Source organism: Diaporthe batatas, assembly GCF_019321695.1.
Source record: "Diaporthe batatas strain CRI 302-4 chromosome Unknown Contig00014, whole genome shotgun sequence".
NCBI lineage: Eukaryota > Fungi > Ascomycota > Sordariomycetes > Diaporthales > Diaporthaceae > Diaporthe > Diaporthe batatas.
In genome coordinates, this window is record NW_025408561.1 from 1,043,600 (window position 1) to 1,068,259 (window position 24,660).

The 24,660-nt window shown below is 54.2% G+C and overlaps 11 protein-coding genes across 11 annotated transcripts; 4 read left to right on the forward strand and 7 right to left on the reverse strand.

Annotated features, from left to right (window-relative positions):
* Positions 1–107: 107 nt before the first annotated feature.
* KVR01_010797 (uncharacterized protein) lies at positions 108–1,493 on the reverse strand (the record flags this gene model as incomplete). The annotated part of the gene is made up of 1 exon (XM_044784927.1): positions 108–1,493. The coding sequence occupies one exon, from the start codon at positions 1,491–1,493 to the stop codon at positions 108–110; it is 1,386 nt and encodes a 461-aa protein (XP_044639944.1).
* Positions 1,494–2,009: 516 nt separating this feature from the next.
* Positions 2,010–3,400, reverse strand: KVR01_011003 (uncharacterized protein). The gene is made up of 2 exons (XM_044789950.1): positions 2,981–3,400; positions 2,010–2,921 (listed from the first exon to the last, which is right to left on the reverse strand). The coding sequence occupies exons 1-2, from the start codon at positions 3,285–3,287 to the stop codon at positions 2,206–2,208; spliced, it is 1,023 nt and encodes a 340-aa protein (XP_044640150.1). The 5' UTR covers positions 3,288–3,400; the 3' UTR covers positions 2,010–2,205.
* Positions 3,401–4,499: 1,099 nt separating this feature from the next.
* On the reverse strand, positions 4,500–6,354 carry KVR01_010946 (uncharacterized protein; the record flags this gene model as incomplete). The annotated part of the gene is made up of 2 exons (XM_044785768.1): positions 5,873–6,354; positions 4,500–5,806 (listed from the first exon to the last, which is right to left on the reverse strand). The coding sequence occupies exons 1-2, from the start codon at positions 5,994–5,996 to the stop codon at positions 4,500–4,502; spliced, it is 1,431 nt and encodes a 476-aa protein (XP_044640093.1). The 5' UTR covers positions 5,997–6,354.
* Positions 6,355–7,705: 1,351 nt separating this feature from the next.
* KVR01_010760 (uncharacterized protein) lies at positions 7,706–8,973 on the forward strand (the record flags this gene model as incomplete). The annotated part of the gene is made up of 2 exons (XM_044783090.1): positions 7,706–8,013; positions 8,073–8,973. The coding sequence occupies 2 exons, from the start codon at positions 7,706–7,708 to the stop codon at positions 8,971–8,973; spliced, it is 1,209 nt and encodes a 402-aa protein (XP_044639907.1).
* A 1,331-nt stretch (positions 8,974–10,304) lies between these two features.
* Positions 10,305–10,790, forward strand: KVR01_010949 (uncharacterized protein; the record flags this gene model as incomplete). Its single annotated transcript, XM_044786913.1, has 1 exon — positions 10,305–10,790. One exon carries the CDS (start codon positions 10,305–10,307, stop codon positions 10,788–10,790), a length of 486 nt encoding a protein of 161 aa, XP_044640096.1.
* Positions 10,791–10,965: 175 nt separating this feature from the next.
* On the reverse strand, positions 10,966–12,211 carry KVR01_010782 (uncharacterized protein; the record flags this gene model as incomplete). Its single annotated transcript, XM_044793167.1, has 3 exons — positions 10,966–11,225; positions 11,313–11,532; positions 11,705–12,211. 3 exons carry the CDS (start codon positions 12,209–12,211, stop codon positions 10,966–10,968), a joined length of 987 nt encoding a protein of 328 aa, XP_044639929.1.
* Positions 12,212–13,129: 918 nt separating this feature from the next.
* On the forward strand, positions 13,130–14,480 carry KVR01_011012 (uncharacterized protein). The gene is made up of 2 exons (XM_044781929.1): positions 13,130–13,645; positions 13,722–14,480. The coding sequence occupies exons 1-2, from the start codon at positions 13,264–13,266 to the stop codon at positions 14,447–14,449; spliced, it is 1,110 nt and encodes a 369-aa protein (XP_044640159.1). The 5' UTR covers positions 13,130–13,263; the 3' UTR covers positions 14,450–14,480.
* On the reverse strand, positions 14,470–16,077 carry KVR01_011028 (uncharacterized protein). The gene is made up of 2 exons (XM_044792424.1): positions 15,697–16,077; positions 14,470–15,623 (listed from the first exon to the last, which is right to left on the reverse strand). The coding sequence occupies exons 1-2, from the start codon at positions 15,905–15,907 to the stop codon at positions 14,476–14,478; spliced, it is 1,359 nt and encodes a 452-aa protein (XP_044640175.1). The 5' UTR covers positions 15,908–16,077; the 3' UTR covers positions 14,470–14,475.
* A 693-nt stretch (positions 16,078–16,770) lies between these two features.
* Positions 16,771–18,231, reverse strand: KVR01_011094 (uncharacterized protein). Its single transcript, XM_044786908.1, has one exon. It carries the CDS (start codon positions 18,087–18,089, stop codon positions 17,040–17,042), a length of 1,050 nt encoding a protein of 349 aa, XP_044640241.1. The 5' UTR covers positions 18,090–18,231; the 3' UTR covers positions 16,771–17,039.
* Positions 18,232–18,973: 742 nt separating this feature from the next.
* Positions 18,974–20,858, forward strand: KVR01_010730 (uncharacterized protein). The gene is made up of 2 exons (XM_044794150.1): positions 18,974–19,999; positions 20,082–20,858. Exons 1-2 carry the CDS (start codon positions 19,184–19,186, stop codon positions 20,505–20,507), a joined length of 1,242 nt encoding a protein of 413 aa, XP_044639877.1. The 5' UTR covers positions 18,974–19,183; the 3' UTR covers positions 20,508–20,858.
* An 870-nt stretch (positions 20,859–21,728) lies between these two features.
* On the reverse strand, positions 21,729–23,148 carry KVR01_010960 (uncharacterized protein; the record flags this gene model as incomplete). The annotated part of the gene is made up of 1 exon (XM_044788948.1): positions 21,729–23,148. Exon 1 carries the CDS (start codon positions 22,935–22,937, stop codon positions 21,729–21,731), a length of 1,209 nt encoding a protein of 402 aa, XP_044640107.1. The 5' UTR covers positions 22,938–23,148.
* Between the last annotated feature and the right edge of the window lie 1,512 nt (positions 23,149–24,660).

Sequence of the window (24,660 nt, forward strand, 5' to 3'; positions counted from 1 at the left end):
TCTCTGGACAGCCTCACCAGGAGCCAAGCCGATGAATCGTAATTAAAAGGCAATTCTCGCGATTCCTCTTGTGTCAGCCCTCCTATACCAGTTCATCCCAACACCCATCATATCCAAGCCGCCGGACGCTCAGCACCACGCAAGCTCTTGCTCCTCGCACCATTCCTCGCGGGCAGCGGCGGAGGCGGCGCGTCCTGCCCCGTCCAGCTCGCCATGCCGACACCGACAGCGGCATTGCCACTCACAGACGAGCCCGAGCCGTTCCTCGAGCTAGCCGTGTGCCGGCGGCGCGGCGGCGGCCCGCGGTGTAGCGGGGGAGGCACGCCCAGGGCGGTGCACGGCGCCGAGCTGTCGCGCGTCGAGGGCCGCCTGCTCGACCGCGAGGACGGGCTGTCAAAGAAGAGGAAGCTGGCAAGCGCCTGCGCCTCGGCTTCGGCTGCTACTGCGGCGGTGGCGGCCGGGGACGGGGGACTTGGTGCGGGGGACGACGACGACGATGAGCATGGGGAGATGGCGTGGGGTTCATGCACGGTATTCGCGTGGCTTTCGTTGTTGTAATGTGTGTTGTCGAAAAGGGGATGGTGCTGCAGGTTCGGCTCGGTGTCGATGATGGCTGTGTGGCCCGCGGGGGACGGGATGCCTGCCTTCTCCGAGGTCCAGCGGCTTGGATGAGGTACGATAGGGGTTATGGGCGATATGTCATTGATAATGGGCTCTGACCGGAGAGTCATAGGCCTCGGTATTGTGATGCTCTGTAATGGCACGATCGTCGGGCTCTCCCTCGACCGTTTCTGCCCCTCAGAATCATTTCTGACATCGCCTGCTCGGCTGGTGGCTTCGTTGAGTTGCTGTTCGGTCGTGTCTCCTCCTCTGCCGGCCTGGTCTCGTCTCGCGCGTCGCCTGCGCCAGGCCAAGTAAATGACGGCCAGCATGGCAAAGACGAGCACGGCTGTTCCGCCCAGGACACTGCCTATAATTATTCCAGTGGTTCGAGCTGATCCGATATCAACCGGGGATACCGTCGAGGTTTGAATCGGTGCTGTCTCTGTAGTATGAGAGGAAAGAGAGGGTTGGACGGTGTCCCCAGTGACGGCAGCGGTAGTGGTCGGCACCGCAGTGGTTCCTGTCAGCCGCGGAGAAGAATTTATTTCACTCTCGAATGCACTTGGAGTCGACGAAATTGCCAGAGCAAATACACCTGGGGAAGAAAACGATCGTGTTCTTGATGCACTCGAGCTTGACCTCGGCTCTGCCGAAAAGGTGGTCGGCGTCTGGGCGAGGTTGAGGGGCAATGCATGATCTTTGATAGTGAAAGCCTCAAAAGCACGACTTGAGCTCACCGTGCGGCTGCCGAATGCTGGCTCAGACAAGCTGGCCTCACGGGCGTGATGTCCGACACCCCCAGGGGTACCGGAGGAGCTGGGAGCGGTCGGTGACGGAAGGCGATACTCTAAAAGATGAGAGTAGGGCGCCGCATTCGTGTATCGATGCATTTTCGTACTCATTCTCAAAATGCTACTGAAAAAGAAGATAGATTCAAGCAAAGGAGACCCGGGGTGGGTTTACTGGAGATACAACACAGGAGACGCCATGAATTTGCCGGCGAAAGAAAATAGACCAAATGCTGCTGAGAGCATTGAGATTCCATCATTCTTACTGTTCTATTTGAGGTGCCGAGGAGGACGTAAAAACGTGTACTTCGGCAACGAAGCCGCGTCCTGAAAAGGAATCGAGTCGGTTTGACAGACTTTTGCGTCCCAGGGGCTGGCTCTGCCGTCTGGGAGACGGGATATCCGGCGGGACATTGGACGGGACGGGAAAGTTCAGGATTGTCGTTTGCTGAAGAATGTGACATGCCACATAGCTGGGAGATGTAAACAAAGAAAGTTGATAGACTGGCAGAACTTGACGAGCACGTTGCACAAAAAACACCGTGTGTTGCGCCAATTATCAAGGTCGTACGTACATCGCGACCAGTTTGCAAAGTGGCGGTCACTGATATTCAAATGGAGTGAACAAACGATGGGAATCTATTTCGTTGGGCCGATATCATATGACAGAGGATGTCTCTCTATATTTGAGGGCTAACAGTAATACCAGCTTGAACGCTGGGCCTTTTCAGATATCACATTATCATTTCGCGCAACCCCCGCCCCCTCTTCCAGCTGACGGGAATGAGGCCGTCAGTGTGACAGTCCTACGCGTTCAAGCACCGTAACCCCATTCCCACACCCAGTTGTCTACGATCTTCACCGGGTCGTACTTCTTCTCCTTCTCGGCGCTCACGACGTCCCCAATTTCCTTCGGATGACGAGAGGCCTTGTCGGAATCAAGGGAACGGTGATGGGTGGGTTTGTGGGAAGAGTGAGAGTGGTGGCGACTACCTTTTTTGTTGGCTCTGGAGCGGGCGGCGGAGGCAGCCCCTGGACTGTGACGGCAGGTGACTTCCTGTGATGGGTGGATGGCGGTGGCTGGGTAGCCTGCTTGGCTGGCGGCGACGAGGCCTTGCTCGGCGGCGGCGGCGGGGTTTTCTGTTGCTGGTGTTGCTTGTGTGTACTGGTAGTGGTGGCTGTGGCTGGCGTCTCTGTTACCACTGACTGTTAGGGCGGCAAAGTCATCTGGCAGCGAGTGCGAGGCAGCAGCAGCAGAAGCATTGTAGTAGCAAAATGCGCAGGTGCAGCCGCTCTCGGCCGTTTCATTATAGCCGGCGGACGGTGGCGGCTGCTCAGGGAGTGGAATCGCAGTAGCAGAAGCAGGAGCAGGAGCAGCGGTCTCTTCAAATCGCACTGGCTCACCAGCTGGGGGTGCCGAGGCGGCTGCCGACGCTGACGCCGACGACGACTTGGCTGGAGGAGCGGCCTCAACGGGCTTTTGCTCCCATATTGTTGAGAAGTCCTTGGTGAACTGGTAAACCCATCCACCTGCCCTTCATCGTCAGCGTTGTTTTCATCTTTCTCCTTGATGTACACATGATACTCACCATCCTCTGTTGCCTTTGCTCTCCAGTAGCCGTCCCAACCAGCCCCCTCGATCGGTTCCCACTTGGACCACTCCGGCGCTGGCGGGGGTGCAACGTCTTTCTCTTGAGACGCTTCCTTGGGCTCCTCCTTCTTAGGTTCCTTGGGAGGTTCCTTGGTGGAGTCCTTGACCGAGGGAGCCGCAGGAGCGGGCGGTGGAGACTTCTCCAATGATGGTCTCCTCACTTCAACCCGACGCATCACCGTCCCCGCGACGGGGAGCTCACGTCGTCTGGAGTGGCGGTGCTTTTCCGTGTAGTACGATGACATTTTGCTATCAAGTCCTATCGCACTGACGAGGAGAGAGAAAGCATGATTCACGACCAATGACGAAAGAGCGTGGAATAAGAATCCATGACAGTGACAGCGCTCGGGGAAAATAGCCGGGGGGGGGGGGGCAGGCGTTTATAAATCGAAAGCAACCGAGAGGCAGAAGGGGCGGATCTGGTTGTTTGACACGCTGAGCATGTTGGAGGTGTTGGTCACCAGGGCCATTCCCTGACTGCCCGCAGCGGGAAATAGGTGCCCAAGGAAAGCTTCGGGCCTTGTGGATTCCCAGGGTGAGCGTGACGCAGTCAGGAACGCCGCCCGCTGTCGAAATGTCGCGCAGTAGTGCGACAGTGCACGCGACGGTTGAAAAGTACCTCACGCCCTCACTGCCTTTTGCCGACGGCAGCTGACCCAATCAGTGGGCCGAGAAGGCGTCGTGCTGTGACCTGGCGACAGTTGGCGACGGCGACGAGCCCCGTCAGCATACACTCTTGTGCTGCGCGCTGCCTCTTCTTTCGAGCTGTCATCTGGTTGGCACTTATTTGCCAAACCCACTTGGTGGCCAGTGGCTTTTTAGGTTGCGCCTAATAGCACCCGAAAATGACCCCGAGATCGTGCACTTTCGCCTGCACGTTTTTAGAGCGATGCCGCAGCGCAGCCGGGCGCCGGGTGCTGGTCCCAGGCATTGGCCAAAAAAAGCTCAGGTGACCTTCCGATCTGAGGAAGTGAGGGCGGTTCCAAACGTTATCAGGCTCTCGGTAATGGCTGCCCTATTGTTGAGCTGTTGTGGCCCAACCCGGTGGCGGTCTTATTTGCCTAGGCTGAGGACTCCCGCAGGGCTGCCCAACTGACCGGGGGTGGCCTTGTCCAGGCCCTTCGCATAGCGCGCCGGCCCCGTTTGTTAGGTATTGGTCATCAGGGCCCTTCGACAACACTTCTCGAGAGTGGTGTGAATATCGAATGAAAATTAACTTCAATCCAAGAAGCCAACCCATCACGGGCCTATATTGCGAAGTCCACATCGTATCTGCCAGTCACACGCACGTGATTGGCAGCCGGGCGTTCCTCAGGCCTGCGCCGGCGTCTGCGTTGGGCTTGATGCATTTGTCAAAGACGCCATGTAAGCTGTTGGGAATCGCTCACTGGTTGTATGACTTGGTGGAAGAGTGGCATGGCTGCGTGGTGATTTCGAGCGCGTTGTCTGTTTCGATCTCACCGTCTCTGATGCTTTCGGTTCCATCTCTTGGCCTTCCGCGACCACAGCGACGATCCGGTCCCAGTCTCTTCCAGGGCCTCCAATCTGGCGCCCCCATCCTTCATGCATTTCACCTGTTCCGGCGGAAGTTGTTGCCACCTGATCTTGGATTTCTCGTCTTGTTCCGGCCCGACCCATGTCGAGGTGTAGCCTTTCAGAGCCTTGAGTGACCTGCCCTGATCAGTCGAGTGCTCGAGACTAACACTGGGCACGACAGAAATCTTGCCCCAGCCCTTATACCACAGGTCCTTGCAGAACAGAGCCGGCCCTTCATGGAAACATTCTTCTGAGTCAGGATTCCTGAAACCCAGGTCCCCGTACAGAATAGGGTCTGCCGTTAAGGTGACCGCACCGCTCCAGCAGCTGAACACCTGAAAGGGCAGGCGGGTGCTGTATCGACTTTTTGTCTCATAATCGTTCCAGAAAAGATTCCAAGCCTCGTCCCAACTCCCCTTGCCCTCTGGGTCTCTGGAGAAGGATTCGCCCGTCAACGTCCGCGAGCCCCAGACATCGTAGTATATGGGGTCTCGTCCGGCAGAGTTCCAATCCATTGCACATGTCATGTCAGCGCCCAGGTGGATCCGCTGATAGGCCAGCTCGAGTATATCCTCCATGCAGATAGCGACGTCGTTCAGAAAGATGATGGTTGTATCTTCCGAGTATAGGCGTCTATTATCGAGCATGGGCTTCAACACAAGGTTCCTCATATTGGCCGAACTTGGCTGCCGTTGGTCATGCCCGTCCGGGGGCCCGTCCGGGGGATCGACACTGCTGGTTTCGAAGAAGTAGCGGCCGATCCCCAAGGCGTCGAGCTCGGGCCGTATTGCATCAAGCACCAAGGTGGTTCCATCATCGCTGTTCCCCCCGACGATTGAGAGGACGCAGTGCTGGGGGCCAAGGAAGCGGATTGCCTCCACGACACTTCCGACAAGCCGGGGCAAGAGATCAACAACCTGGGTCACATCCAGGGCAAAGTAATATTTGAAGATCTTGAGAGCCGTGTTGCGACGCGTATTGGCTGCAGAGCTCAGTGTTTCGTAGCGTGCCAAGACTGAAGGTGGCGGCACAGGGCACGCAAGCCGCTCAAAGGTCGCATCGGCAGGATCAAAAATGGCCCGGACGAAGTCGTCCACGTTCTCCAACGTCTGGGGTGCCGCGACGCCGAAGTCTTCGCCAGGCCCGCCCCCGCAAGTATCATGTACAGACGCCTGCTGTGGAGGTGTTGCAGGTTGCGTCACGGTGGCTTGGGGATGTGTGCCTCGGTCTTGCCCACCCTAGTCAGCCAACATCACCAGAACGGCAGGTCGGCCGACAAAAACACCCGACTCACCAGAGGCAGGGAAGAGACTCTGGGCCGGCCCGAACATTTCTGCCAATGTGTCGCGATACCAGAGAACAAACACGACAGAGAGTGACAGCATCGCGAGCCGCCCGCTAATACCTTTGTGGCGCATCCTGCGGGGAGGAACCGGGCATGAGTAGTTGCAAACGATGCTGGCGACCTATAAGGCTGACAACATTGAAGTTTGTGGAGGAATCGAGGAGAGTTAGTCAACTGCACTTCCATGGGCAGAGGACCGACTTAAGGCGTAGCCATCTGCTCCGTGACACTCACAGCCGCGCATTGTGTCGATCCGCTTTCTGTCCACCAAGCCTCCCCGACCAGCAATGGGCGACTGTCTGGGATTGCAGCATCTGGCCAGTCATTCAGGTGGGTCTCTTCCACCCTGAATCCACTGCCTGGCCAATCCCAGGGTTCGTTACTGGTATACAGTAATAGAGATCAACACGGGACTCCATGGCCACTCCGACAGGGCGTTACAGTTATACTTGGTGACAATTTGTCGAATCCAATGTGCATTTCTGGCAGATGGAAGAGGTCGAGAGCGTGTGGACGTCAACCCTAACCCAGCAAGCAGCAAGCAGCATGCCATAGCTTGCCCATATGCATACCTACCTAGGTACCTAGGTACTTATTAAGTACCTACGTACCTACCTACCGAGGTAGGCACCTAGGTACATCCCGAAGGAGAAGGCGTACAGTCCGGTCCCTTCATGCAGTGACTGCACATGTAGTAAACGATCAAAAACTCGTCCCTGGTAGAGATCTATCAACTCTTCTCAAGATGCTTCGAGCGGGACCAGCTCTGTTCCGTTGCCTCAGAATTGGCTCCATTGTTGTCGTTGGCAGTCCTGTCTAATAGGAACCTTGGAACCAGGTGTTGGATGCACATCTCCCTTCTTTGGTTTGAATTGTCTGAGCTCACCTCGTTGCTTTTGGACATGGTGCTGTGATACAAGCGGGCCTCAAGACTCACACACCTCCTCGAGTCTAGCTCTATCCACCTGGAGCCTAGAGAACTGGACCTGGCGTCAGAGAAAGCGGCGGCAGGTAGCATTAGATTTGGCCCAGTTGGAAGCTGGGGAGGCGTACCTGTAGGTGGACTACGAGCCCTTGAGCTTTTGGCAGACGGTGGGCTCATGAAACCATTTTCTTTTCCAAGCTCGCCTTCAGAACCCCAAGTCACACGGGTTGTGGACGTCTGCCGGGTCCAAGTTGCACACTCAGGGCATTCAAGCATGCTAATAATATGCCGGCTTTCTTCTCAAGGCTGGGAGCTGTACCTCTCAGGCGAGTTTTCTTTCTGTCCTGACAGACGCCCGTTTCGTACCACGCAAATGCACTGGCCTGCACTGATGGGTCAATCTTTCCTCTGGAGATATTGACCGTGGCTTATTCCCTGGTACTTAGGTACTTACTTAGTAGGTACTGGGATCACAAGGACGACACGCGACCATCCACTATCAGCCATCATCCAACTTTGTCTGCCGTTGAGCGTCTTGACCGAGGCGCCGACGCGCGTCAACAAATTTCGCATTCACGGGTGCTCAGGCTTGTGGTTGCCCTGAAAGCACATGCAATTGTTGCACCCCCGCCACTGTGTGAGCATTGTTGTGACTGTTCAGTGAAACCCTAGCTGATTGCAACTTTCAGCCTCGTCTCCTCTTCGTCCTCTTGACTCATCGCTTCTACAGCCACCTGGGCACTCAGCAGCCTCTCATAGCGGGTGAGAAGTGATCAAGAAGCCAGTCCCCCGCTCTTGACTGCAACTTGGCACGCTGTTCAGGACGGTTCCCCCCTCCCCAATCACCCAGCGTCACAATGTCGTCGCCCACGCCTTTCCACAGAATCCTCTGTCTTGTCATCTTTGCCGCTTTGTCATGGTTTTTGGTTGTCGCGAAGCCCATTGAGCTCCCCGCTCGAGAACGGGCCCGACACGCGAGCAACCTGCCTCTCGTCGTCATGGCTACTGTCGGCGCGGGAGGCTTGCGAAACGAACTGACCTTCGACTTCGACACCTCTCAAATGCCAACTTTGATCCTCGACACGCCTGCATGCACCCATCCTGTCTGTGATGCCCCAGACTGCCAGACTACTGGTGCCGTTTCAACCTCGAGCGCCATTACCTGGTAAGAGCGACATCGCAATGCTGCCCCAACAGAAAAGCAACCGCTGATTTATCATGAAGCTCGTCTCTCCAGCATTGCTACCTCGACGGCGAGAGGGAAAGTGTGATCACAACGGACTCTTACGACTCTCATGGAGGCCTCGCAACGGAGAAATTGAACGCGCTTCATCCCGTCCTGACTGACACGAGCGTGGCCCCCTTCCTGTCCACTGGGAACTACGAAATTTCGCCAGTTACCTTCACCCAAGCTCTAGCTGTTACGACAACACAACCGGCATTCGAGGACAACCTGCCTTCCCCTCTAGGTGCGGCACCTCATGAGGAAACGACAATTACTCATACCGCGACTATTCCTCAGGACCAAGACGGCGATACCTCTGGGCCGGGGACGGCACTGGCACCCGGAGATACAATGACCCCGGTGCCTGGTCAAAAGACTGTGTACGTGACCGTCACGGAGGACCCCAGCACTGCCACCACCCCTCCGAACCAGCCTTTTAGCAACAAGCCTCTATCTACAAGCCACCCGGAGTCCAAAAAGACCGCAATCATTCTTGGATCCGTCTTCGGATCCCTGGCGGTCCTATGCATCTCCGTTGTCTCGGTGGACCGCCTCCGCAAGCTCAGACGACGGAAGCGCGAGGAGTCCCAGGAAGTCCCGGAGGGCCAGAAAGTACAGGAAGGCCAGGGTGGCCAGGGAGGCCAGGGAGGCCAAGAAGGCCAGCAATGCCAAGACTCGGTCTCGAGCGTCGAAGACATGTCGGAGCTCCTTAGACTGCAGCAGCAGACCTACGGCTACTACGGCACGCAGAGAGTCGCCAGCAGTACCATTATTCCGCAGCAGATGAAGAGCTTCCCGACCAGCTCTGAGCCCGTCGAGCTCCCCACCCCCAAGGGCGACACCGTGGAGAAGGAAGGTCGCAGCGCTCACTGGGCTCAGTCGGCCCAACCGCGATACTGATCGTGTGGAGTTTGAAATTTTGTTCGTTCATGTTTTTCAAGTTTTGGGAATCTGGAAAGGTAATCGAGACGGGGAGGGCAAGCGACAACCTCTTGCTGTCAATACGGAACGGTTTCCATACTGGCACTTGCAGGTCTGCAGGTCACTGGCCCAGTGGTCGTCGATGACAGTGCGCATGCTGTCAGGGCGACACGCGGCGGTGGGATCAGTCTACAGTGACTCTCACTGTGACTGGAAATCCTCAAGTAGCGCCGTTACCGGAGCGCAGCCTTCACAGGAGCAGCCTCTCCTTGGACGCTTGGCTTCCGGGTATTTGCGTCGATCCCTTTCGAAGAAAGGCATCCGTAACAACACATGAGAATCTGGTAGATACTCACTAATGAATTGATGATTTGGAATTTACCTCGAAACGGTGGTTACAAAGACAGCTGACCTCATGGGATTTTGTGAAGATGTTTGTCCCAGTTGCTGCCGTCTTGCTAGACTGCGCTGTCCGGCTCCAAATTCAAGCAAGGCTAGCGCTAAATACCTACTTAAGTGCCTAGATACTTAAGTAAGTACATCAGCTCGAAAATCCTGGTGCAGGGCATGACCTTCAGACAGTTTCAAGAAACACCCCACAAAGAGCAACATGATATCTTGGCCGAAGACCGGGAAGTGCACTTTGGCTGTCGCCTGCAGCTTCTTCTTCATCTTCGTCTTGGCTGTTGGACTGTGATCTGTTACCAAGTTGCAAGCGGCAATAAGTAGGCAATGCCCACGAGACTTGGCCAGCAGGCATTTCTACGGTGCGTGATGACTCCGGGGCTTTCGCACCACAGTTGGCTCGAGATTAGGGTTGGGACGGGGGTTTTAATGTTCTCAAATACGTCTCCTGGAAGACACAGATACCTAGATTTTGAGTTACTAGAGCACGTAAAGCACAGCGATCTTGAGTTGCTCCAAGCCGGCTGGCCACCGGTCAAAGTCTAAGCACCACCGTCCGCTCATAGCGTCCGCTAACTCTCATTCCGCTCACACAATTTCTCAACCATAGAAATGAGAATTTCCTGACGATTTGAGCTCGCTCTCCATCATCTAGTCTCCGTCTCTCTCGTACAGGAATTTTCCCCTACCATACTCACGGAGCCTTGCAGCAGATGTACGAAAGCCAGAAATCTGCCTAGACATCTCTACTATAAACCATCGGGTACAGTGTGCCCCAAACGTGATGAATGGAGCGGGAAGTCTAACAGAAGTAATACCTAGGTATACAGCACAATACTCCTCAGAGACTGGGACAGACCTACGCAAGAAACGCCAGGCACGGGACCACAAGACAGTCCAACAAAATGCTTTCCACGGGGAATATCATCCTAATCGCAGGGCTATCTATAGTCTTCCTCCTGTGTTGGGCATGGGTGCCGTTCGCCCTGGTAGCGAAGCTGCTCGGGTTGGGTGGGCACCGAAAAAAGCTTGAGGGCGACCTGCTCCCGGTGCGCGCCACCGCAGGCGAGGTACGTTACCGGGCCGAGGGCTTCGTCCCGCCGTCCCAGGCACTGCAAGACGACCCCCAAGCCTTCGACCCAGAGGCGCGCCACCACGAGTTCCTCAAGACGGACCCGCGTCTGGCAGAGCAGCATTTCAAGACACGAGAGACCAGGGATGCGTACGAGGCCACGTTCGGCCTGGGCCGCACGAAGAGTATGTCGGCGGCGTCGGCGACACAGCAAATAGACGGTGGTGTCCAGAAGCCGGCCGCTACGCTGAGTCGGAATCAGGGCAAGGAGGTGTGGGAGAAAGCCGACGATCAGGCCGAGGACCAGCAGTGGATTTGATTCGCAGCTTGAGGGTTGTTAGTCTGTCCCGCATAGAGCCATAATACTTGCAGTTTGGATGATTTGTGGGGGATTCAGCAGTTCCACATGACATTCAACCGCCCGGACGGATACCAGGACATTTTTATATAGGCACCTGCGCATCGGATCGTCCAACGCCCATGCTCAGATGAATCTAAGACCCATAGATCTTTTGGAGCCACTGAGTGACACTCTCGCCGAACTCCTTCGGGAACTCCAGCAGTCCCCAGTGACCACCTTCAAGGGTGACATTCGTCAGTTGCGGCAGAAGGCCAGCCTGAACAGCGGGTAGGATGCCCTCCTTCCTGCAGACGGCATCTCCCTCGTACCCGAGGAACAGCGTCGGCACGTTTACGACCTGGTTGTCGGGATTCGCCTCCTCGTTCTGGTGCCCGAAAACGTGGCTCCTGTACCCTAGGTGGAGCTAATGTCAGCGGGTTCTGAGAGGAATGCCTGAGGCAGTCTCCGTTCCAAGCCTCCAAGGTGGGAGAAGTAGCTCACAGCATGCTGGGGCCTCGAAGCCGTCTCGCTTGAAACGGTCGACGAAGGCTTTCTTGAGCTCCTCCGTGGCATACGAATGCGGCCTGATGTTGAACCCTTGGCCTCTGTTTTCCAGCGCCTTTCGCATCCCGTTCTCTGTGCAGAAGGTGTCTTTCCAAGCCTCGGGGTCGTGTGCAATGTCAAACAGTATGTCCACATTGTCCTCCATCAGCTTCGGGCCCTAGATGCGATTTCAATTAGTAAATTCATGGGCTTAAGATGATGTTTCATCTGAGCAGTCATAGAAAGCAGCGTGAACCCATCGTCACGGCCCACAGCCAGCCCAATGATCAATCGATACCTTGTCCACCTTGCTCTGGGGGGAAGAAGCTCGTGAGTCTCGGGTAACATACGTCGTCTGCAATGAACAGCTTCCAGTACCAAAACGTGCCGTAGCCAAACGCCTGCTGCGTCTGCGCCAGCACCGCATCAAGGTCAAATGCACCCCTGGTTGCGCCCATGTACGGCACGTTGACCATGACTAGACCAATTACCCGTTCAGGGTGGAGGTTGTAAAGCATCTGGGCGGCGCGAGAGCCCCAATCGTGGCCCAGGGAAACGACCTTGTCGAGCTTCTCCGCGTCGATTATCTCAACGACGTCGGCAGTCATACCACCAAACTTGTACGCGGCGGGGTCGGTCGGCTTGGACGTCCCGGCGTACCCAAGAAGGTCCGGGGCAATGATCCCATAGCCGGCTGGCTTCAGGTGGCTATTGATGAGGTCCTGCCACTCCTCGGCCTGGTCAGGGAAGCCATGGTGCAGCAGGATTGTGGGCTTCCCAGATGCGGCGGGGGATACGTAGTACGTGTACTCGAAGCCACGCTTGGTGGTGATGGTCTTCTTGGTGAGGCTATCCATCATTGATGCTTGGTGAGATGACTGTAGTGGTTGTTGAGGCAAATTCAGTGGCGCGCAATGCCTCCGGTGAGGGGGAGGGGGCTTTACTAGTATACTTTATACTTAAGTACACTGCAGAATACTAGACCGCCAATTCTGAGCCGCGACGCGGACACGGAGCGCTCGGGGATTCCTGTCCGCAATACAGTAATTATGCGCAATAGATCGCACGGCGGTGCACGAGCATCCGGTTGCCGGCTCGATTCAAAAGTCCGTACCTCCGTGCTGTGCGGATACACCTCACCGCGCAACTCTAACAGCTTTGGAACGTGGATTGACGCAAGTGGTCAGTTCTCGTTATCCACCAATGATCATTTCCTCGATTGCAAGCTTAGAGACTCTAAAAAGCTGACGCTATTCTTTGTACAAGACGGGCCACACGCCAGGGGGATGTCCCAAGTCGTCAAACAGATCACTGTAAACAGCAATCATAATAGACCTTGAATGCCCCGAGCGCGGTTTTGTCGTGCTGTTTATTAGGCTGGCCGAGATCTGGCCTTGGCTTACCATGTACGTCCCGCGAGTCAGTGCTTAAGTACTCCGGGGACAATCTCCAATAGGCAGGCACCCTAGGGTAAGTACTGAAGTACTTAAGTACTTAGTATCTATGCCTGCCGGGGCGAGAATGTCAGAGTATGTCTTGGAAGCTGGTTTGACACAGAATGTATATCGTCTGTTTGGAGTCTAAGTTCTTATAGATGGATCATCTAAGCGATGGCTCCTTCTGATTACTAAGTCGCGCAAAGGATTTTGGGCAGGGCCTGTTCAGGCTATTCTCGTACTGGCTGACCTATGACAACCCTGGCCAAAAGCACCGCCCCCGGGGGCGATCTGCTGACCAATCTCGCCCTGGGTTTTTATCTCCAACGCATCAGGCAACCCGTTCGCGTTCTGCCATTGTCCACGGCGAATGCCCTTGAAATGAGATTATTTGGTTCGTCGACCCAACAATGACACGCGCCGGTGCGTCATCCCCGAGGTCGTGTTGACATGCACAGACGGGCTCGCCGGCGATGGCAACTTGGCATTTGCCCGAAAATGGGGGAAGGCCAGGGCTGGAGGGCTGGGTACGACAAGCATCACCAGCAAAGCTGAATGCGGTTGCTGGTGCTGCTGGTGGCTTTGTAGCCGGCCTCGTGACTTGTCCTCTCGACACAATCAAGATCCGCCTCCAAGCCCAAGAGTCCTTCATTCTGAGAAGGAGGCATCGGTCTCCCGCCTGTACGCAGAGGTTCTACAAGGGTACTTTCGGGACCGCACGGGTCATACTGAGAGAGGAGGGAATCAGAGGTCTTTATCGTGGAGGGGGCCTCATGGTTCTGGGATACCTCCCGACATGGGCCCTCTGGTTTGCAACGTACGAAAAGAGCAAAGCGGTACTGCAGAATATATTTAGTGAGTGGTCATCCCGGCGCCTTCTAGACAGATTTACTATAGTAAGAGAAAGCCTGGAGTGCTGACAGGGTCGCAGATAATATGGTGGTCATCAACATGTGCTCCTCGATATTTGCAGGACTAGCATCCACTGCAATCACGAACCCGATATGGGTCCTGAAGGTTCGCGTCATGTCGCAGCCACTACGGGCCAAGAGACGCTGTCCCAAAAATTTGGCAGACATGACGGCTTCTTCATATCACCGGCCTCACTGGTACTACCGCTCTGGCCTCGACGCAGCTCGAAAGATGTACCGATACGAGGGAACACCTGCATTCTACTCTGGCCTGGGGCCCGCGCTTGTTGGGGTGTCCCATCTAGGGGTTCAGTTCCCGGCCTACGAGTACTTGAGGCGAAAGTTTACTGGTGGAAGCACTGGCGATCCGGGAGCAAACTGGTTCGCAGTCCTATATGCGTCGATATTTGCCAAAGTATTGGCCAGTAGTGTCACATACCCTCACGAGGTCATTCGCACCAGGCTACAAATTCAGCGGCGTGCAATGCTTGGCCCAGAGTTCCTGCTCGGGCTTGCCAGCGCCAGACGAGGCTCCGATCTTATGCTCAGACCGAAATACAGGGGAATGGTTCGCACATTCCAGACAGTAGTCAGAGAAGAAGGCTGGAGAGCGCTCTATGCTGGTCTGAGCACTAACATCCTGCGAACTGTGCCATCCGCAGGCGCCACAATGCTGACCTATGAGTGGGCGATGCAGACCTTAAACGGTTTCAAAAAGGCAGAACTCGACTTTGAAGGGGGAATGTGAATTGTATGCTAATATAAACCCACTAATTACATCAGTGTGAAGCTTTGTAAGTGCTCATGAGATATGCTGTCGCGTGGATTCCAGGCCTCGCCATGGCTGATGCCCGCCAGGTACGCGACTGCGAAGAAGCGATATCGATCGGAGCTTGAAGCTCTGAGCACAGTGGGCAGGGTACAGCCAGCTAAGAGCACAACCTCGTCTCCCTCGCGAACACTGAACTGTGAAACACCGAGGTGCCCTGATACCGTGATGAATAGGGTGCACCCACCCAGATAAGGGTTGAACCTCATCACTCCGTCAAAAAATTCGTCGAATCCTTCCGCGAAGGAAGAGTATGGGCAGGCGAGTTCGTTTTTGAGCACAGCTTCCCTGATCGTATCCCGCCAATCCCAAAACCATGTGGCAATGTCTTCTGCAAAATCAGGCGACCCTCTGGTCTCGAGTGGCGCAACACACGAGACCCTCTTGATCGTCGAGAATTTTGATCCCTTCAGCAACAGCTCGCCTCTCTTGGATTGGGCGAGCAACCGCAGGTCTACCTTGCTATTTCCCGTAGCCTGGGCATCGAGTTGGCTATGCGCCCACCTCCGCATTGGGTACTTGGCCGGAACTTGCAAATCAATGACCCATGACGGCAGGCTACTCTCGTACTGCAGTGGCGGGAGGGTTTCCAGGTATCTCAGCGTCCCTGACAGTCGTATCGAATACCTCGCAAATTGTTCGTACACTTCTTGGTACGACATATCGTATCTGACCTGCAGAGTATCCGTATTTGGCTCGATCCTCTGCATCAGCGGTAGGAAAGCATAGACTTTGTCCCTAGGATCGGTGGCACCATTCGTACGGGCGCACTCTACCAACCCCGAGTAGATGTCGAACTGGGAATTCAGCATCTTGCGGCCGCCGCCCTTGGCTTTTGATTGCGTTGTGCTCTGAAAGGCAATCCAGGTGAGCAAACGCAGTGTGACGGGGGACTCCTCGCCGCCGAGCGACTTGATGGATTTCATGTTCCAAGCCCAGATATTCACGAAAGCTGCCCAGGCACACTCGTGGTGTCCGATGACGACCACGGCCTTGGAGGACAGGAGTTGCTCCTGCAATGTCCACACGCGGGTAAACCAGCTGGATTCACCAATCTCTTCGAGTATTCGGGAGTCTTCAGCGCTGCGTACAGCTACTCTTTTGTCAGCGAGTTGGCCCACTGGATAAGTGAGAACATATGCGACCATAGAGCTGGGGGCACTCACTGTGGACCCAAGCCCAGTTGGCAATGCGGGAGACAAAGTCCAGCCTGCGAAATTCATGCCCAGCCCAAGGGCCGAAGCGGCGCATAACATAGAGCTGAGGCGATATAAAAGGATTGAACAGCTTGACTCTGCGGAAGAAGTTGGCCACGCTGGTGCGTTCCGGGCCCAGCCAGATGATGACACGCTCTGCCGACTCGAATATATCCCCCATGAGGGGCACCTGATGATTCTTATCCGAGGTTGACAGTTGGTTGATGCAGAGAGCGTCAACCCAGAGGTTCCTCGTCTTAGTCCTCAGTCGCAGATGCCGCAGCAACGACTCGCAATTCGAAGTGACCTGGATGCTTGCCTCGTCGCAAGAGACCTCCCGATCGCCTCTTATCGCCCCCCACACATAAGAAACTGCCTCATAGCTGTGTCCGGCATGGTCCTCGAGGGAGACCTGTTTGAGGGAGAGGTGGAGTGGATCATCAAAGTGGTCTGACGGCTGGAGCTCAAGGATGCGGATATCCCGGGCCTGTCTGAGTTTTTCGTACCGGTAGCGGTTTCGGGAAGAGAGGCTGTCTGAAGACCACCTCTTGCACCACTCGATGGATGCGGGTGGCTTGAAACGACGCGGGGATCTCAGTCGTGGTGATGAGAGTGTCCTGACTAGTAAAGACCCGGCTCCCCGCTTGAAGCAGAATGCACACAACACTGCCGACGTTGCCATCGACCCAACCTTGCCGAGAACCTCCCAGGGGGCTACAAAGTTCTTGCAACGGGACTAAGGCGGAAGACTGCAATGCGACCGAATCATGGAATCGGGAGGAGGTTCCTGCCAAAACTTGGTAACATCATCATCTTTTCTCGGGGCTGAAACCTTGAAGGAGCCCCACCGTGGCCAAGCAGTCAGCCACTAGGTGCCACTAGGTACCACAGTACGGAGCACTTCGAAGCTGCTCGGCCGCCCCCTCACCCATTCGCAGCACTTGAGGAGCTGACAGAGGCATGCATGTCTCTCGTAGGGCCTGAAAGAGCTACGTTATAGACCGAACTGAATACTTCACGATATCGAATAGTCCAAATGACATGATCGGCCAATTAATATCATGGAAAAGACCGCAACAGATTTAAGAGGCTCAGCGTTCCGAGCTCTCGGCTCTGATCCTGTGCATGAGTATGCTATCTATAATTTCTTTTTCCTTGAGTACGTTACCTTAGTACTTGTTAGTTTGTGATAACTAATCAGTACCAATTTGCTATTCAACCCTCAATATTTGAGCCCCGGATGCCTTTGCTCACAAATGGAGGGAACTACTAGTAGCCGCGCAGTAGTAGACTTGACCCCACGGCGTCGGCATCTAGTATGGGAGTTTCTGGCTTCTATCCCACCCCCTCTGCAGAAGCCAAGCCATACCATCAAGTGATTTCATCTTGAGCTCATCAGTGTGAGCATCTGGCACCGGAAAAGTGACCCATGAAACGTGCCCGAGATCCTTGACAACGTCGATGCGAGTCTCAGCGACAGCCTTGTCGCTCAGGACTTTGTCATAGACAACGGCATCGTCCCGAAGACAGTCCAGCTCGCCGGCCTGCAGGTACACCCGTGGAGGGTGGTAGGCCTTGATGCTGCTCATATCCAAGTTGAGGGGAGAGAACCACGGAGAGCCGAAGTCGGGCGCGAGCCTCCTCTCGCAAGCTTGCATCTGCTCCGTTCTCATGGTCAACGAGTCCGCATTGTCCACCCGCGACTTCCACAGCGGCGCATATTCGGCTGGCAGGGCCACGGTGTCGGCCAGCAGGGCAGGAACACCCAAGTACAAGCCCGTCAGCCGGTGCCGGAGAGGGCTGAGACCGTGGACCAGCTCGCTGGAGCTGTCCGCTGCGGCCGCGGCAGAGATGCCCGCGATGACGGCGGCGATATGTGCGCCTGCACTCACTCCCCCTACCACAAAACCCTGCCCTGGCTCAAATCGCACGCCACCACTGTTCGCCAGCACTCCGTCATTGAGATTCTCCGGATGCGAGAGCCACGACACGGCCTCCCACGCGCTCTGCATCGGCGCCGGGAACGGGTGCTCTGGGGCCACCTTGTAGGTAGGGCTTGCGACGATCGCACCGAGCAGGGCGGCGAAACCTCGGGCCGGGGCGAGCATCATCTCAGGTACTCCTCCGGACCATCCGCCGCCGAACAACAGGACGATGAGGGGGTATCCCTCACCCTTCGGCGCCGGACTTGCTGGCCGCGTGATGACTGTGCGACTGCTTGTCCCATCCGGCAGCGGGATTTCAATGGTTCTCTCGACCAGGTGCGACGGACAGGCCCCAAGCTGGTCCATACCCGCGTCAGTCAAGGCCCTCATGGCCTCCCGTCCTTGGGCGAGTTCTTTGGCTTCTGCAGAGGCGGACATGTTGGGTTACCTAGAATTTCGGCTCGCCAGATTAGGAGTAGAATGAGGATCCGAATTCGTCGGTAGGACCTAGTACCACGTGTTTGTAATCCTGGTGTCTATTTGAGTGTTTTTGTTGTTCTGGATAAATTCTGTGTGGGCTCTCATGGAGGAGGAACCCGTCTAGTTCTACAGCGTTTGTGCTGGCCAGCTTCCTTGCGAAGCACGCCCCACACTGGATTTGTTGGGTTCAGCTCTGCCACGTGCGCCAGGCAACCACAAGGCACGTATGCACATCCAGGTATCAGGGCGGAGCGGATTCCTCCCGCGCTAGGACAGATGCTTACGGTGATTAACCAGTACATGAACCCACCTGGGGAAAGGGGCAGCTTGGCGAGAAGGGAGAAGGAAGATATCCATGGATGTCAGTGGGTCCAACCTTGGAAGGCCCAACGACTTGTGCTTTCAGTGCAACAGAATCACGCCGGACACGAACAACTTTAGTGTAGATCCATCTTCAAAGAAGTGGAGGCAACTGGGATTGTCAAGTGTCGTGTCAGACTTTGGCAACCCATGGACTGCATGCCGGCTTCGATTGGGGACGGTTCATGGTCACTAAAGGAATGAAAAGCCGCAATTTCCAGGCGGATATTTGCCTACTTAAGTATTGGGATATCAGTGGTCCCTGTCCTGATATTTATGGTTGCGCTAGAAGGCACAGGCGGAGATTTGATTGCCATTCAATGAGAATAAGACTTCAAGAACATCCAATAACGTTTCCATCTGGCTTATGGCTGAATTGGGTCAAGCCATAGCCCCGACATACCCGTACTATGTACCGTGATCTGATCGGCAGGGCCAGCGCTTCTCCACCTGCATCATCATGCATGTCCTGGGTGTGGCTAGGGCTATGACGGCATACAGCGTCACCCCGACTGATTGCGGGCAAGGAATCACTCGCCTTGCAAGGCCACTGGACTGGGCGAACAAGGCACCCGGGCGTACTCTAGTCGCGACCTAGGTATCCGGTGATTGTCCCGCGATGTTGTCTTTCTTATTGCTACCGCTGTAATTATTAATCGTTCGCATAACATATTGAATCTCACCACACCGCAATGGAGAAACGATCCAAGTGGAAGCTATTTTCAAAGGACAAGAGCAAGAGTCCTACAGATGATCCGGGTTTCAGTGTGCCGTCGGACAATAGACTGGCTGTCCCTGACGCCAGCAATTCAGAGACCACAAACTCATTGACCACTGAGGGCAGCTCCAACGCCTCCGCAACGTTGACAAACCCGTCCTCGAGCAACACATCAAACCCTAGGCAGGCCAAGGGCAACGGTATCAATGACATGGCGGCGATTGGACCGGGAAGCCAACTTCAGGACCCAGCGACGCAGAGCAACCCTACTATCAAACGTGAAACTCATACCAATACGAACACAGGCCAGACTGTGACCACAACAACAACCACCACCACCACAACCACCACGGTGACTGGTCCTAATGGAACCACAGTCGTTCAGGAGCCTCGAGTAGGCGCCGCCGAGCTACCGGCAGCCAGTACGCCAGGGTCTGATTACCAGCCAGCGCCTACTCCCAACGAGCCCGGACTCCGACCTGCTCCATTGACAATACCCCCACGGCCGCCGAAGGAGGCTCTAGACTCAGCTCCTAGGAAGAGTTCGGAAACACCCGGTCGCCGAATTATTCCTCCTCGCGACCCTCTGACATCACCTTCTGCGACAGGCGTGTATGACTCGATCGCGACACCACCAGTGCCCGAGCGTAGCACGAACAGGTACGGTGCTCCGCAAAACTTCTCATACCCGGGGAGGAATGATTCGCCACCAGACAGCTACTTCGTAGACGCACCCAGAGAGCCTCGTTCCACCTTGGAGAGTCTCAAAACCGCGGCAGTGGGTATTCATGTAAGTGGATATGCCAGTGACTAACCATCTCTGTTTTCTTTTGTTATGTCCTTGACGATTCTCCCATTCTGACAACTTCCAGGGGGTCGGGGAAACACTCCGCGGAACTCTCAATGACACAGTAGACCGCCGGTTCGGCAACAACCAGCAAGCACGAGACAAGAATCAGGCCGCCATCGACGCCGGACGGTTCGAAATAGAGCAACGGCGCCTCTATAGGGCAGAGGACACGCGACAGGCTCAGGAGCAGCAGGAGAGAGCCCTGGAGCAGCAGCAACAACTCCAACCGGGGTCCGCCAAAATGACAGCAGACGGTGCAGATCGCGCTAGCTGGGGAACCTTTGGTGCCCCTGATGGAGACAACGGAGCAAGTAGCAGGCTTGGAAAGTTATTTGGCAGGCCTACATCACAAATTTCAGTGAACAAGCCCGTTCAGGCTGAGCCACCCAAAGAAAGGACCAGACTGCGCAAGAGGAGCAGTTCCGCACTTGGCGTGGTCCAGGAGTAAGAACTGTTTTTCATTCGGGCCACAGTGTACTGAATCCAGGCATCTATGGATGAGATTTTTGCAGGCCTGGGAACGCAAATGAAGCTGGGTCGATGTGATAGTTGGGACGGCCTCCAAAGGGCACCTGGGCTTCCTGGGGGAGCGGGCTGCTAATAAAGCAGCGGTAATCTGACTTGAGCCGGCAACTAAATCTCAACAACTAGCAAAGCTTTTACTTCAAGTTGTGTGATATCTGTCAAGAAACAATATTCCTTTGCAAAGGATGTTCAAATCCACAACAGCGGATGTGGTCTACGACGATCACCTACGCTTTGTGGACTAATTGAATTGCTCACAGTGAGCCTGCCAACATGCTGTAAGCACCAGCGAAACTTTTCTCGTCGTGATACTAATTACATCGGACATAGATGCTCGCCAAGACTTGTACATCAGTCTAAGTGTCCATTGGTAGTAGTCACCTGTTCCCGCTTCTATTCCGTATACGTCCGAAGCCACACACGGTGGCAGTAGTTCAGGTGCACTGATCGTATTTTATGACTATTATTAGTATTTCGTGTTTTTTTTTCTTTCAAATTCCATGTCTTTGAATATTACTACTATATAAAGGTGCCGTGTATGGCTTTAGAGGAGCATGGAATGAAAACGAAACTAGTTGAAGTTCCTAGCACACGGTTTCCAAGCGTAAATTCATGCCTAGGTAGACTCACGGCTCTCCTGGAGTAGAATTCAAGATCCGAAAATTACTTATCACACACTTTCCAATTTACAAAATGGTATTGCAATGGGACAACTAAATGGGCCCACATAACTTCGTATCCTGTCAAGTCATAATTATAAGTTACCTAGGTATCACGCAGATCTAGCCTGCTTAATGTTATCAGGCGGCATCAACACTCCACTTGCAGTACCACTGGCAATGCCGGTACCGCCTAGGTATGCCTCCCTTCACCCCGGCGGAAGGTTACACAAAAAAAGGCCCGTGCCTAACGTTCATAGCACTGTCGCTAGCTCTATTTCACTGCATAGTTAGACCCAGCTCTTCGAGGAGTGAGAAATGGGGAGTCCCGTGATGTTTGGCCCCGAATTTGACAGCCCTTCTAGGCAGTGCTCCCGACACGTGCCGTGATGGATTGCGGTCGTGCTTTGTTGATCAGGTAGCGTTTGAGGGCGACATATTAAATCTTATCATTTGTGCGTACTGTACATAGCTCACAGTAGACATTATATCCAGTTCCAGCTCTCTCCTGGTTGTTTCCGGGTATTCATCCGTTTCGGCTCACCGTTCACATCCTCCCTCCAATTGCCGCCCGGCATGTCGCCTGGTAACTCGGCGATGAAATTTCTCGTCTCTATCTCGATCGGCTTCTCCTCGGTGGCGAGCTCCACCGGCTTGGTCGCATCGCCCGCCAACTCCGCCGCGTTGGAGTCCCCTGTTGCCATCTCGGCGACCGGGCTCGAGTCGATCTCCGCCATCCTGGATCCCCTAACGGTCCCGGCGATGGAGCGCGCTCCCGCATCCGTTAAGGGGCTGACTGGGTTGGGCGAATGCGGTCCCGAAGACATGGTGCTTACTGTGTCAGCGCTGGAGCCCAACTTGGGACTATGATTGTCTTTTTCGCCCATCTGCTGAAGCTCCGCCACTTGCTTCCTCTTCCTTGCCAGACGCCAGGTTAATATTGCTGTTAATAACAGCAACAGGAATACTCCGATTGAAACACATGTGGCGATTATAATTGATCCGCGGGAGAATGGTCCGGGCGCCTCTGAGACGTTCGTTCCGCCTTGCGTTGCCTGCGGGGTGGCTTCCTGCGTTATAGCCTCGGTCTGCACGATTGTCTGCCCCGGCACGGTCGGATTCGTCTCTAACATGCTCAAGTCTTCCGACCGCCACCTTACTTGTATCGCAAATGCCAGGTTTTCTGTCGTCGTGTACGCTGTGCCGGTTGTTACCTCGGGGTCCCTCAATGTCGTGGACGGCACTGTGGATATGCAGAGGCTGTAGCTCCATCCGACTCCCATCATCCCGGTTGAATAGCAGTTGTATCCGCTTGGACAACAAAGCCTCACTGACTCGCCCGGTTTCACGTCGCCTCCGAAGTATGGCCATGATTTTAACGACGCGTGCTCGTCTGTGAACGTTGAGAAGGTGGCAAGCGATGTCGTAAAGTCGCACGCTTGGGTGTAGCCCGAGGGGCAGATGCCCGGTGAGTAGTAGCCTATCTGCCAATTCCAGTAATTGTTGAAGTTCGGTGGCATGCAGATAGAGCTGTAAAGTGGAGGTGTCATAGCATCGTGCCATAATGATGAGGCACAAAAGTCTGGCGTTTGGAAGACTGTCGTTAGGGGGCCCGCCCCAGTGCCATACGTAGGTGTTGCCGTCGTAGGGTCATACGACGTGTCCGACGAAGTCGGCGTCGGCATCGGCGTCATCCTCAATTCCCAATGTGGGCCTTATCGCGGAGGGACAGACGGCAATCGCGGCCCTGGGACTGCGACTCGTGTGGCGGTGCGTTCTCGGGTTTATAATCTCGCCATGCGCTGGACGTCGAAGGTATGGAATCAAGATGCTTCTACGGGGCACCTGTCGCTTCACGCGGGTTGAGACGAGCACGACGTTGAATGGTTTTGGCGGTTTCGTGGAAGACGGAAGAGAATCGACGAAAACGTAGCCGGGCATGGAACCAGAAAGTCTAGAGATTGTGCCAAGCCACGCCGTGTCAAAAAAACACGAGACACCTAGAGCCTGGAAATGAACCGGGATGCGGGCGGTCGTGTACCGGGACGAGTCATGCATTAACATCGAAGTTCAGGGGCCCAACTTTACTATGCACGGTATTGTCGGGAACGGCGGACGGCCGGGAGATGCCAGATACGACGAGGTGGGCTGTGGCCTCCCCCGGATAATGTGGATCTGTCACCATCCTTGGCAACAGTTTGTCGTGAGATTTGACCAATGATGGCAGCATCCCACTCGGGATAAAGACCGTCGAGCACAGAAGCGAGGATCTGCTCGGAGCGGGTCTCGATCCGTGATGGATGCTAAAAACTATCGTAGGCAGAGCGCACGGCACAAATAGGAACCAAACATCCTTGAAGCATACCTAGGTGCTGAACTCTGTCAGGTTCAGTGTCTGCACATGTGTATCCTGGTCATCAAGTGAGTTGTTCCTAGGAGAGAGGACATCCCCGGCCCTCCTACCTGGGTGCCCTCCCTTTTTACCGAGCACACATGCAATAACGATGCCCCACAAGCACCGCCGGAAGTCAATCAGTGGACAAACTCAATTGCGCGCACGGACTTCGGTATTCTCAAATACATGGGTTTCCCTTATTTCTCCTTCTAATCGGTTAGAAACTATCCCTTAAAGTAGATATAAGGTCTAAGTATATAATAAATAATAATATAAATAGTTCTTTTTTAATATATTATATTATATATAAATTAAATAAAAGAAAATTATAAAATAATAATTAAAATATAATAATATTTTTAATATAAAAGTATTAAAAGTATTTTTTATTTTAATTAATTAATTAAATTTATTACTTATAATTAATAATAATTTAATTTAAATTTTATTATTAATATTATATTATAAAAAGTCTTTTTATTTTTTAAAACTTTATTTAATATAATTATTTTAATAATATATATAATAAAGATTCTAAGAAAACATTAAATAAGTAATAAACTACCTATTAAATAAACCTTCTACTAACAATAGTGCGAGGATTTATATAAGCCCTATATTAGGGTCATGGGCTGTCGCGAGAACCGTCTCACCCTATTAGTGAATGTTATTTGCAGCGTTTCTGCCATTATGGAGTGTGCATCAACATTACCAAGCTCAAACCCAGTTTCGCCATTTAATGCATATCTGAGGAAGCGCCGGGTGGCGGCGAGGCTAACACTCCATCTCGAGTTGATCAGTATTTCCTTGCCTTCACTGGAGCTGGATTACCGTAAGCACGCAGCCGATCACCCAAAGCGGAATAGTCTCCACACAGCGACCAGCTGAGTTCCAAGGTTTGCATTAAAGTTGGGTCAAAGGTGGAGTGATGGAGAAGTTTTGACAGTTGTGAAATCCTTATGAAAATGTTCTGTGAACATACCCAGGCATCTGATGTAAAAAGGGGTCCAAATGCATTATAT

Coding starts and splice junctions, on each gene's coding strand:
- KVR01_011003 (XM_044789950.1), bottom strand. CDS start 3,287: ATGTCATCGTACTACACGGAAAAGCACCGCCACTCCAGACGACGTGAG. Junction 2,922..2,980: donor AGCAAAGGCAACAGAGGATG/GTGAGTATCATG, acceptor GATGAAGGGCAG/GTGGATGGGTTTACCAGTTC.
- KVR01_011012 (XM_044781929.1), top strand. CDS start 13,264: ATGGCAACTTGGCATTTGCCCGAAAATGGGGGAAGGCCAGGGCTGGAG. Junction 13,646..13,721: donor GGTACTGCAGAATATATTTA/GTGAGTGGTCAT, acceptor ACAGGGTCGCAG/ATAATATGGTGGTCATCAAC.
- KVR01_011028 (XM_044792424.1), bottom strand. CDS start 15,907: ATGGGGGATATATTCGAGTCGGCAGAGCGTGTCATCATCTGGCTGGGC. Junction 15,624..15,696: donor CAACTGGGCTTGGGTCCACA/GTGAGTGCCCCC, acceptor ACAAAAGAGTAG/CTGTACGCAGCGCTGAAGAC.
- KVR01_011094 (XM_044786908.1), bottom strand. CDS start 18,089: ATGTCCGCCTCTGCAGAAGCCAAAGAACTCGCCCAAGGACGGGAGGCC.
- KVR01_010730 (XM_044794150.1), top strand. CDS start 19,184: ATGGAGAAACGATCCAAGTGGAAGCTATTTTCAAAGGACAAGAGCAAG. Junction 20,000..20,081: donor CCGCGGCAGTGGGTATTCAT/GTAAGTGGATAT, acceptor GACAACTTCCAG/GGGGTCGGGGAAACACTCCG.